At 47.1% G+C, this 12,148-nt stretch overlaps 1 protein-coding gene and 1 long non-coding RNA gene across 2 annotated transcripts in view; one reads left to right on the top strand and one right to left on the bottom strand.

Annotated features, from left to right (window-relative positions):
* RARA (retinoic acid receptor alpha) overlaps window positions 1-12,148 on the top strand; it is a 263,977-nt gene that overhangs the window by 62,907 nt on the left and 188,922 nt on the right. The window contains exon 2 of the mRNA XM_060256131.1: window positions 6,153-6,637. Coding sequence (XP_060112114.1) covers window positions 6,460-6,637 — 178 coding nt within the window. The 5' untranslated portion in view covers window positions 6,153-6,459. The remainder of the gene's footprint in view (window positions 1-6,152; window positions 6,638-12,148) is intronic.
* LOC132584281 (uncharacterized) overlaps window positions 1-12,148 on the bottom strand; it is a 59,924-nt gene that overhangs the window by 42,991 nt on the left and 4,785 nt on the right. Inside the window, exon 2 of the long non-coding RNA XR_009556243.1 lies at window positions 8,486-8,603. This is a non-coding gene — a long non-coding RNA (uncharacterized LOC132584281). The remainder of the gene's footprint in view (window positions 1-8,485; window positions 8,604-12,148) is intronic.

Genomic DNA, 12,148 nt, shown 5'->3' with positions numbered 1-12,148 from the left:
CTTCCAACCCACCAGCACAGGATTGGCCAGCGGGGAAGGCCGGCCCCCGAAGAGCTCCATCGGTGCCTGACATGCCCAACACAATGACATCACCCAGAAGTGACAATTGCGCTAGGCAAGCCACGTGGGGACACTCTAGCATTGTGGTAAAAAACTCCCAACTCTATGGCACCATAGAGTTTTATACCAAAATGCTAGAGCGTCTTCACGTGGCCTGATCGCGTCGCTTCTGGGTGATGTCATCAGGAATTCCCCCCGCCAGCAGCCAGGTAAGACCTGGCAATACTATGTGTGCTGCTTCTCGCTGCACTCTGGCTGCGATCACACACACACACACACACACAGTAATGCACTTTTCAATCCACTTTCAGTGCACTTTCTGACTGGATTTTGTCAGTTCACGCAGTGAAATCCAGTTGGAAAGGTGGATTGAAAGTGCATATTTAGCGTGGGTGATTGCAGCAAGACAGTCAGAAGTCTGACGGTGTTCCTGCAGCCATACAGAAACCCTCTGAAGTGGTTCTTGTGACCTTGTGCTTCCCATCTGCGGAAGGCCTCATGTCAACAATTCAGTGTAAGGTCCCAGGCGCTCACAAACAGTAAACTTGAAGCACGTTTGTTGAGAATCTCAAGGAAACTTTGGTGCGCTTAGAGAGCTCATGGTCGCAGAAAGGGCGGGGACCTCCTCCCCTCCTCCTCTTCCCCCTCCCCACCAGCAGTGAGTCCCATGGCTCTTCAAAATGTCTTTGCAGCTACTTGGCCCCCACTTAGCCTCTCTCCTGCTTTCCAGATTGGCCTGAAATCCACTTTGCCTTGCCAGGCAAAAGATCCACTCCAGCCAGCCCCTCCTGTTTGGCCAAGCAAAGGAAAAGTCTGTCTTGCAGCAACCAGCTTTCCCACCCACCCCCTTAGTCAAGCCAAAAAACAAACCTTGGACGCCCCAGGGAAGGGAAGAGTTACTCTTAATGGCAGTAGCCTTTGCCAATCCCTGATACATGATCCAGCCCTATAAAGGTGCCCCCGTTCCCACTTAAATACGATCCCACCCGCCTCTTGCAAGCCTTGTAGATAAGATTGTGCGTAATTCCCCCCCCCTCCCCTCTTGTATGCTTAATTGCTAACAGAACGGTTGACTTTTCACCTAGAACTTACCCATGTCCTCCTGTTCTCAATGCTTAGAGCTGCCAGCCTCCAGGTAGTAGCTGGAGATCTCGTGGGATTACAGCACATCAAGATCAGCTCCCCTGGAGAAAATGGCTACCTTGGAAGGTGGACTCAATGGTATCATACCCCACGAAGATTACCAGATGTCCTCTTCTTAGAAGACCTCTGTTTTTTTGCTGTCTGGCTTCTTTTGGGCTGCTTTAAAAAAAAACTGATGAGATGTTCCCTTTTTGGATTAGAAGGGTTGCCAAATCCCCTGCATTCTCCAGTGGGGGACTTTTGTGTGCGCGCAATGTGATGACATCACCCGGAAGTGACATCATCACACTGGCGATGTTGTGCACGGCTGCTCTAGCCATTTGGGAGGGGAAACTCTATGGTTTCCTCAGAAATGGCTAGAGTGGCTGCCGCACGATGGCACGATGATGTCACTTCCGAGTGACGTCATCGCGCTGGCAATGTTGGGAGATGTTCCCTCCGCTGGCACAATGTGGACCGGCAGATTGGGAACTTCCCAGGCAGGGGAACCCCCATCCGGACTGGGGGTTTGAGCCCTAATTAGAAGGTTAGGAATATTTATAGTTGGTAATAACAATTGCCACTTAAAGAACATAAGAACATAAGAGAAGCCATGTTGGATCAGGCCAATGGCCCATCCAGTCCAACACTCTGTGTCACACAGTGGCAAAAATTTTTATACATACACACACACTGTGGCTAATAGCCACTGATGGACCTCTGCTCCATATTTTTATCTAAACCCCTCTTGAAGGTGGCCATGCTTGTGGCCGCCACCACCTCCTGTGGCAGTGAATTCCACATGTTAATCACCCTTTGGGTGAAGAAGGACTTCCTTTTATCTGTTTTAACCTGGCTGCTCAGCAATTTCATCGAATGCCCACGAGTTCTTGTATTGTGAGAAAGGGAGAAAAGGACTTCTTTCTCTACTTTCTCCATCCCATGCATTATCTTGTAAACCTCTATCGTGTCACCCCGCAGTCGACGTTTCTCCAAGCTAAAGAGTCCCAAGCGTTTCAACCTTTCTTCATAGGGAAAGTGTTCCAGCCCTTTAATCATTCTAGTTGCCCTTTTCTGGACTTTCTCCGATGCTAAAGAGGAGGGTTGGTGGTGTATATATCTAATTCCTCCTCCTCCTCCTCCTTCCAAAGTATGATAGCCTCTGTTTAGTCATTTTAGCTTCTAGGGAGAGTTCAGGCTTGATTTGTTCTTGATTTGTTCTAGATTTGGTGGCGCGCGGTATTCATAAAACTTTCCTCCAGCACCACATTTCAAATGAAAATGATAGTACACCAAGGTAACAATGGGGGGGGTGACCTCAGGCAGTGGGTTTACGTTAACTGTAGCAGAGTGGGACAAGATCGGCTGAACTATGACCTTCTCTTCAGTTAAGGCGCCTCTGAGTATCTATTTTTTAGAAAAAAAATTGTAGCTCACTGACTAATGTTTTTGCCCACCCTGCTTAATTTTCACCGAGTCTTGAGCAAGCCTGGGTTCTGCGTTCATTAATGGGAAGGAGCCATTTTGGATTTTCCACCTCCGGCCATCAAAGCATCCTGGCGAAGGGGTGTGCGGGATTGGAGGGGGGTAGGCAGCGAGGAACCCCCTCACCCTTCCATTCAAAGATTTCCATGAATTGGTTTTCTCCATCTGGTTCCTTGGGAAGAGGGAAAGCTTTCTGTTCTCCCCCCCCCCTCCATTAATCAGCATTTCTCTTAGTGGCCCGCACTCAATCCTCCCTCTTCCCCTCCCCACATGATTTATGATGAGGCGGGGGCAGCAGGTAGCCAAACCTCCCGACCTCCAACTCATTTGTCTGGAGGGGCTGGGCCGCCTGTCACCTCCTGTCAGAGGAGAGCGATAAATGGTCTCCTGTGGTAATTACCCGCCTGGGGGTGTGTGAAGTTGGAGGGGGGGTGGGTGGGATAGAGTTGGTAGTGAGGCTGGCTGGCGACAAAGGCAGAAAAAGAAAATGGCACCCATTAGATTTGGGGTGGGATGGGGATATAGGGAATACCCGTAAAATTAAGAAGGGAGGTAATATTTATCTTTTTGGGAGGGGGGGGGGGGAAGGTAGGGAAAGATTTCTGCCCTTATGAATTGAGACGCTTCCCCGTCTTGTTCAAGTTTATGGTCCCTTTTGCTCTTTTGTCCGAACCAAGGAACGTGCTCTCCCCGCAAATCTGGGCGAGAAATGGCAGAGTGGAGAGATCACCTTTCCCAGATATGGTGGGATATTTTTTTTTTTACCAGTTCCTTTCCTGTAGTGGAAAGTTATTGTGTGGATGAAATTAATTAGTTTGATGGCATTTCCTTCCCCAAATAAATGTAATAAGCCTTACTGCCCTGAGGGGGGCAGGACTCCCGTTAGGGGTGGAATTCAAAGCTGCTTGGTAGAGATATTAATTACCCCAACTTAGAATTACCAAGTCTGCTCTGGCCAGTGGTCGGATAGAGGTGTAGGGGTGCCAACTCCAGGTTGGGAAACTCCTGGAGATTTGGGGATGGAGCCTGGGGTGAACAGGGATGTCATTGAGGTTCATTGTCACAGAGTCCCCCCTCCAAAGCAGCCATTTTCTGCAGGGGGGACTCATCTCTGTAATCATGAGGTGACTTGTAATTCCAGGAGATCATCTCCAGGTCCCCCCTGGAGACTGGCATCCCTAACTTTGAAAGCTGAGGGACAATTGAGTTTTTAAAAATTAGGCTTGCTTTTGTGGCGGAAAAGTTTTGCTTCTGGAGTGATCAGTAAAGGATTACTCTTCCTCAGCAGAATCTGTTTCTGCTTGTCACCGAGCCCGCTCCCCCCCCCCTAGAGAAGCAGTTAGTTACTTTTACAGAGTTGCAGCGGGCAGCCTCCCTTTGAGGAGTGGGTAATTCTCTTGCATCTTTTCAGTGAGGGATGATCCAACCAAACCCAATGCAGAGACGCAGCAGGAAATATTGATTAAGAGGCCAGACCAGTAAATCACGCAAAGATACATTGGGCACACTCCTCCTTCAGTAGGTACTTGAACCCACAGGGTGCATTAACTTACTAAATGCTTTTCTTGTGGGAATATTGGAAGTTTGGAAATCGCTACCATAAATGCATACAAGTTTCCTCATTGGGTTTGAGATTTGGATGGTAAAACCAGCAGCTTAAAACAGATGTCCCTCTTCCAAAGTGCTGTGTTCTAATCCAGGACTCCCCAACCCTTTTCAGCCTGTGGGCACCTGGCATAGTGTGGTGGATGTGATGAGAAAATGAAGCAGAACCAGGAATTGCTTTGAACCAAGAGGAAAAGCAGGACATAAATGTTTTAATAAATATTTTTTTAAAAAAATTAAAATGGCTGCTGCAGCAGCTTACCTTCAATCACACAACAAAGATCCTTTTGCTGTGGTACAGGCTGCTGCCAAAGCAGTGGATTTTTAAAATTAAAAAGTCTGTGCCGCCAGTCAACTCTCCAGTGGCCAATCAGAGGCCTTGCTGAGCAAAAGCCCTACCTGGCCCCACCCACTTTTCAGAAAACAATTGGCAAGCACTGGTAAAGATCTCATTGGGTACCACACTGGGGAACCCCAGTTCTAAAATCCAATTAATTTCTCCCCCTGCCTCCATCTTTTGTTTCCTAACTGTAAAGCCTTCTTTGACCTGGTGCCCATCAAGTGTTTTTAGGAAGTGGGTGGGACCAGGTTGGGCTTTCGCCCAGCAAGGCTTCTGATTGGCTGTGTGGCTGAAATTAAAGTGGCAATCATTTTGTGGCTGGCTCTGCCTCCTGCAGCAACCATTTTGTCGCTGCACCCACCTGCCATGTCAAAAGGTTGGGGACCCCTGACTTACAAAAACCGTGGGTAAGGGCAGCTGTTTAGAGGTATTCCTCATGCCATTCTGTTTCATCTCCAAATATCCTGGCTCAAGAACCTCTAAAGCAGGGGTGTCAAACATGCAGCCTGGGGGCCGAATCAGGCCCCTGAGCAACTGGCTGTCATCTGCTTCCTTCTCCCTCTCTCTAGCTTCCTTCTGCATCACAGCTTGCTTTGCAAGGCTTGCTCAATCGCACAGGAGCTACAGGGCAAAACTTCTGTTTTCTCCATTGGCTGAAGCTCCTCTCTTGGGAAGGAAGGGGGAGAGGCAGAGCTTGCTTTACCAGGTTCTCTCCATCACACAGCAAAGCTACTGAGCCAGACCTCTCTTCCTTCTATTGGCTGAGGCTCCTCCCCCTCTTGGTCTGCTGGGGAAGGAAGGAAAGAGCCAGAGCTTCCTTTGTCCTGTTCCCTGGATCCCATGGGAGAGATACAAAGAAAGCTACTTTAAGACCAACGAGTGCTAATGTTTTAAGCATGATTTTTTTTAAAAAACAAAAACCTTTGTGTTTGCCTGTGTAGTGGTTAAGTGTGCAGACTCTTATCTGGGAGAACCGAGTTTGATTCCCCACTCCTCCACTCGCACCTGCTGTTATGGCCTTGGGTAAGCCATAGCTCTGGCAGAGGTTGTCCTTGAAAGGGCAGCAGCTGTGAGAGCCCTCTCCAGCCCCACCCACCTCACAGGGTGTCTGTTGTGGGGGAGGAAGGTAAAGGAGATTGTGAGCCGCTCTGAGACTCTTCGGAGTGGAGGGCGGGATATAAATCCAATATCTTCATCTACCTCACAGGGTGTCTGTTGTGGGGGAGGAAGGTAAAGGAGATTGTGAGCCGCTCTGAGACTCTTCGGAGTGGAGGGCGGGATATAAATCCAATATCTTCTTCATCTTCTTTCTTTATAAAGTTTATATCTCCACTACCTGGCATTATTATTTTATTTTATGACACGCATGGCCTGGCCCGACAAGGTCTCATTGATGTCATATCCAGCCCCCATAACAAATGAGTTCGACACCTCTGCTCTGAAGGGATTATTTCTTCTCTATAGCCAGACGTTTGCTTATGACTTGGCTTTACAACATCAGTCCTTTCTTTCACTATTTACCCCTTTTCTGTTTCTACAGCTGTGGCAACAACGCGTGGAGTGAATCTTCCTGGGGTCTCCTGCAATACTCCCTTTGAAGGGCCGGAACTGACAGGAGGTTTTCTTGGGGTCCTTGGAAGACTTTCCCGCTTGCTGAGGGAATTCTCCTGTGGGAAGAACACTTGTGGATCACTTGCTGTGTGACTGTGCCCCAGCCTCAAGGAAAGCCTGCGCTGGTCCTGAATTGAGGTTTGACAAGACAGGATCGATATTCTATGGCTGGCACTTCTCATTCAGCCCTTACGTGAGTCCGTCACCGAGGACGAGGCCCGTGGAGTGTACCCACCATGGCAAGCAACAGCAGCTCCTGTTCTACGCCTGGGAGCGGGCATCTCAACAGCTACTCAGTACCGCACTATGCGTTCTTCTTTCCGCACATGATCGGGGGGCTCTCGCCGCCAGGGGCTTTGCCCGGGATGCAACATCAGCTGCCGGTCAGCGGGTACAGTACGCCGTCACCAGCCAGTAAGTTCCCAAGTTGAGGGGCTTGCGTTTGTGGGCACGTGCAAGAGAGGGAGGTGAAAGGGGAAGACAGGGTGGAGACAAGAATTGTTCAGGGCAACAGTGCTGGGATTAGCAAGTCTGCAATGCTTCGGTAATTATAGAGTTAACTTTGTTTTTGTTAGTCAACAGGAAGTCACGTGTGTTTACTGTTAGCTAAAGAGAAAGCCGGAGAATGTCTGTAGGAGGTCTTAGTGAAATCAGCTGGAATTAAGTGTTGTGATTGGAAATCAATGCATTGGCTATTCTGCGTTGGAGAAGAGAAGCCATTCCTAGTTTTGTTTTCTAACTGTAAAGATGTAGATCTTAGTCTGTGTTATTTTTCTTTCCAGTTTACCCCTCCTTTGTAGTTCTAAGTAAAGCAATCATATTTTTTCAAACAAACACATGTTCTCTGCACATTCTTTTCTGCACTGCTAATTTCAAACTCTGCTAAATAATATTTTTCTCTAAGAATAGCCAACAAACGGGGACCATTTTGAAAGCGCCCACGCGATGTTTGATGAACCTGTCCTTTTCTGAGCAAAGAGCGCTTTGATGTGGTATATCATGGGTTGAATTCAGTGTTGGAATGTGATGCACACAGAAAGGGATTATGTTAGGGGTGGGAGAGTATGCTCTTCAAACTATACATCCATCTTCACCCGAATGGACGGGCCATTTCTGTGCCGTGGATTTGTGTCGGCCAGTTGGAACGTTTCCACCATCTCCCCACTTCCTTGTGATGTGCAAAGCCGTCTCTTGACAGAAATCTGTTTTGTCTCCTCTGAAGCTGTTGTGAAAACGTGTGCCATTTTTTCGAACTGTGACATGTGTCCCAGACATCAACATGAAAATTCTTTTGGGGTTTTCTTAAGTTGGTCACTTTTTTTTTTTGGTTTAATGTTTAATACTCAGACTTGTAATGTGGAGCCATTTTAGCATTCCAAAATTAAGTCAGAGTAATAACTTTGCCAGCTTCTCCATGAAGTGGACAGACATGTGATTTGGCATGAATCCAGACACTTAGGAGGACCGGTTTGGGAATTGTTGGTTTTGGTTACAGCATAGGTTTGATACGCCATTCAGTTTCTTTGGCCGAAAGCCAGGTTCTATCAATGAAATGCGATAGTTCTGTACACACACACATTTAGGAAAGTTAAATTGCTAGCACTCTCCACCCAGTGAATAAATATTTCTTTATTGTATGTTTTCTCCAAGGAGAAATTGTACCTTTTCTTCAAGGACCTAAGACTCACAACAACCCAGTGAGGTAGTTCTGAGTAAAAGTAAGTTAAAACTTACCTAAAGTCATCCAAATTTATAGATGTAGATGTTTGAGACAAAACAGGAACAACAAGCCAAGTGCACAGGGTCAACAGCTGTATGGATCCAGTTAAGGGGATCCATGGATCCATACAGCTGTTGATCCCGTACACTTGGCTTATTGTTCCTGTTTTATCTCAGATATATGTATCATGTTATATGCTTTTCAACCCTGCCGATAAACATTTGAATGGCTTTCTTCTTTTGCATTGTATCTGAAGAAGTGTGCATGCACACGAAAGCTCATTCCTTGGATAAAACTTTGACTGACAAATGTGCCACCGGACTCAAACTTTATTCTGCTGCTTCAGAGCAACACGGCTTCCCACCTGGGTCTGAGGCAGTCCAGTGAGCTTCATAGCTGAGAAACTTGATTTCCCCAGCCTTCTCTCTGAATCAGAGACTCAGAGCGGTTTACAATCTCCTTTCCCTTCCTCCCCCTAACAGACACCCTGTGAGGTGGGTGGGGCTGAGGGCTCTCACAGCAGCTGCCCTTTCAAGGACAACCTCTGCCAGAGCTATGGCTGACCCAAGGCCATTCCAGCAGCTGCAAGTGGAGGAGTGGGGAATCAAACCCGGTTCTCCCAGATTAGAGTCCGCACACTTAACCACTCCACCAAAATGACTCTTGGGATTACAGAGCATGTAGCTCTGCATCTCTTCGTCAGTTCCTCGTCTGTAAAACGGGAATGGTGGTGGCCTACCTCACAGGAGGATTGTTAGGAGAAACTCGACAGGAAAGAATGAGGCCCTTTGCATGTTTGTGGGGTGTGTGAAGGATGGCAAGAAAAGTCACTCCTCACCTGATATTGGGAAAATACAGGTGGGAATTTGATTGTTTCTGTTTTGGGATTACTGCCTTTCAGTAAAGGCTGTGTGCACTAGACGCTATGCTTAGTTTTATAAAGGAGCATATAAGATTACTGAAAAACAACAGGGAAGGGAGCGTTGGATAAAAGAAAAAAAGAATATATCCTCGCTTCCAGTGTTCCCTCTAAGCTGAGTTAGCGTGAGCTAGCTCACAGATTTTTAGCCTCCAGCTCACACATTTTTTGTCTAAGCTCATGAAAAATGGCCCCAAATCGCAATAATGTATGCAGTAGCTCACCACTTTAATGCCAGTGGCTCGCAAAGTAGGATTTTTGCTCACAAGACTCTGCAGCTTAGAAGGAACAACGCTTGCTTCTAAACTTGCACCCGAACCGTTACATGGCTAAAACAGAAGAGTGACGGAGACGGCTACTTCTCTCCTCCTTGCTCAGAACACACAGTGGAAGATCAGCAATAAAATGTGTGAATGCTTGCATGCAGGGTCCAAGCGTTTGCTACAAACAAGATGCTAACTGATCAGAAGAAGAAGAAGATGATGATGATATTGGATTTATATCCCGCCCTCCACTCCGAAGAGTCTCAGAGCGGCTCACAATCTCCTTTACCTTCCTCCCGCACAACAAACACCCTGTGAGGTAGATGAAGATATTGGATTTATATCCCGCCCTCCACTCCAAAGAGTCTCAGAGCAGCTCACAATCTCCTTTCCCTTCCCCTCCCCCACAACAGACACCCTGTGAGATAGATGAAGATATTGGATTTATATCCCACCCTCCACTCCGAAGAGTCTCAGAGCGGCTCACAATCTCCTTTCCCTTCCTCCCCCACAACAAACACCCTGTGAGGTAGATGAAGATATTGGATTTATATCCCGTCCTCCACTCCGAAGAGTCTCAGAGCAGCTCACAATCTCCTTTCCCTTCCTCCCCCACAACAAACACCCTGTGAGGTAGATGAAGATACTGGATTTATATCCCGCCCTCCACTCCGAAGAGTCTCAGAGCGGCTCACAATCTCCTTTCCCTTCCTCCCCCACAACAGACACCCTGTGAGGTAGATGAAGATATTGGATTTATATCCCGCCCTCCACTCCGAAGAGTCTCAGAGCAGCTCACAATCTCCTTTCCCTTCCTCCCCCACAACAAACACCCTGTGAGGTAGATGAAGATATTGGATTTATATCCCGCCCTCCACTCCGAAGAGTCTCAGAGCGGCTCACAATCTCCTTTCCCTTCCTCCCCCACAACAGACACCCTGTGAGGTGGGTGGGGCTGGAGAGGGCTCTCACAGCAGCTGCCCTTTCAAGGACAACCTCTGCCAGAGCTCTGGCTGACCCAAGGCCATGCTAGCAGGTGCAAGTGGAGGAGTGGGGAATCAAACCCGGTTCTCCCAGATAAGAGTCCGCACACTTAACCCCTACACCAAACTGGCTCAGTAAGAAAGGTTACAGGTCACTTAATTAGGATAAACAACTCCCACAAACTTTTTCAGCAAACGGAGTCTCTGCTCCTAAGCGGTCACAAGAAACAGCACGGTGATATCCTGCGCACTAAAACATCTAGCAGTGTCAGTTAACCCAGGGGTGTCACACTCATTTGTTAGGAGGGCCGGATCTGACCCAAATGGGACTTTGTGGGGCCAGGCCATGAGTGTCGTAAAATATGCCAGGTAGTGAAGATATAAACTTTATAATGGACACACAAACCCAATTAAAGATATTTTTTAAAAATTTAAAATACAAACATGCTTAAAACTCTTCCAACGGTTTAAGTTGGAAAGGTGGGGGACTAGTGGAATTTGGCAGTGCAGTTTTTAAAATAAAACGTCAAGAAAAAAAGCACAAGGCTCTGACTCTGTGGAAATAATGAAATGGCATTGTAAACTTCTTCCCACCAGTCTACGCAGATTGGCAAAGCCTTTCCACTATAATGTCCCCCTTTGGCTGTGGGTTCCCACATTAGAGTACTCACTAGGTTAGGTCCATTCAGGAGAGAGAAGCTGGCTGAAAGCATCAAACCCTTGTTTGCAAGGACACAACTCCAGGAAGCTTGAGTTTCAGCTAGCTATAGGAAAGCTGTTGGAACCATTTACCATCTGCTACCAAAATGTTAGGAAATACATGTTAAATTCAGAGGTTTGGAGTGGCAGTAATTGGAGTCAAGGCTTAAGCTTAGCAAAAGAAATAAAGTTTACTAGAAAACATCAGGATAGGGTACTTGGGATAAAACAGAAAAACAATCTAGCTTACCAGCTAGTCGATCTATGTCAGATCTACATGGCTACGTTCTTTGTCTCAACTGTTCTTCTCCCCAAAAAGCATTTTGCATACAAGATCAAAGCATTTCACACCTAACAGCCTCTCTGACCAATGTTGTGTTCACATCTTTCGTGGGCAAAGTAAGAACCATCCCACAATTGAGTTTAGGTCACAATACATCACTTCCTCTATCAGGTAAACAAGCAGTTAACTATATAATGGCTGGAATGTACATAGCTTGTATTCCAACAAAAGCTGAAAATGTAACCACTCCCTTTGAAACCATTGCAGAGTACAGACAAAACTGCAAGGAAAATGCGGAATGGATCTTAAAATACACCTCACGTTTTCCTTGCAGCAGCCAGCGAAGAAAGGCAGGAAGAACCCGGGTCTCAGCCTGCAAGCTTCAAAGGGTGCTTGAAAGAGCCTTTGGAGCTCCCAGGCTGAAACTGAAAGAGTCTCAGCCTGGAAACTTCAAAGAGCCTGGGAGCTGTAAGAGTCTGGAAGGTTCAAAGGGTAAGGACAGGAGGGGGAGGAGAAAAGAGCTCCACGGGCCTGATCAAAGCCCTGGGCGGCCGGATGTGGCCTGCAGGCTGGGTGTTTGACACCCCTGAGTTAACCTGTAATACCCAAAATGTAAGCAACTTGTAAATGACAGCATTCTGCTATAAATAGGATTGCCAACTGTAGGTTGGGGAATACCTGGTGATTTTAGGGGTGGAGCCTGGCGAGGGGGTAGGGTTTAGAGAGGGACCTCAGTGGGGTATAGTGCTGTAGAGTCCACCCTCCAAAGCACCATTTTTTGTTGCTTGGAGATAATTTCTAATTCTGGGGCATCTCCCTGCCCCTCCTGGAAGATGAGATACAAACAAACACTGTGATATGCTGCCTAACACATGTAGTGAAACGTTTATCAAGAAGCGTACAAATCTTTTGTCACATAATAAAGACGTACAACCTTAGAATATTACAAAGAAAAGTCCATCCAGGGAGCACCCAGATATAGATTCATTTCATCAGAGTTTTCTTCAGGAGTATTCCTCCCCCCCCCCATTTATAATTTTTATTGAAAGTTTCTTGAT

The sequence above is a fragment of the Heteronotia binoei genome, chromosome 15 (assembly GCF_032191835.1).
Source record: "Heteronotia binoei isolate CCM8104 ecotype False Entrance Well chromosome 15, APGP_CSIRO_Hbin_v1, whole genome shotgun sequence".
In the NCBI taxonomy this organism is placed as follows: Eukaryota; Metazoa; Chordata; class Lepidosauria; order Squamata; family Gekkonidae; genus Heteronotia; species Heteronotia binoei.
This window is presented reverse-complemented; position numbering and strand designations above follow the sequence as displayed.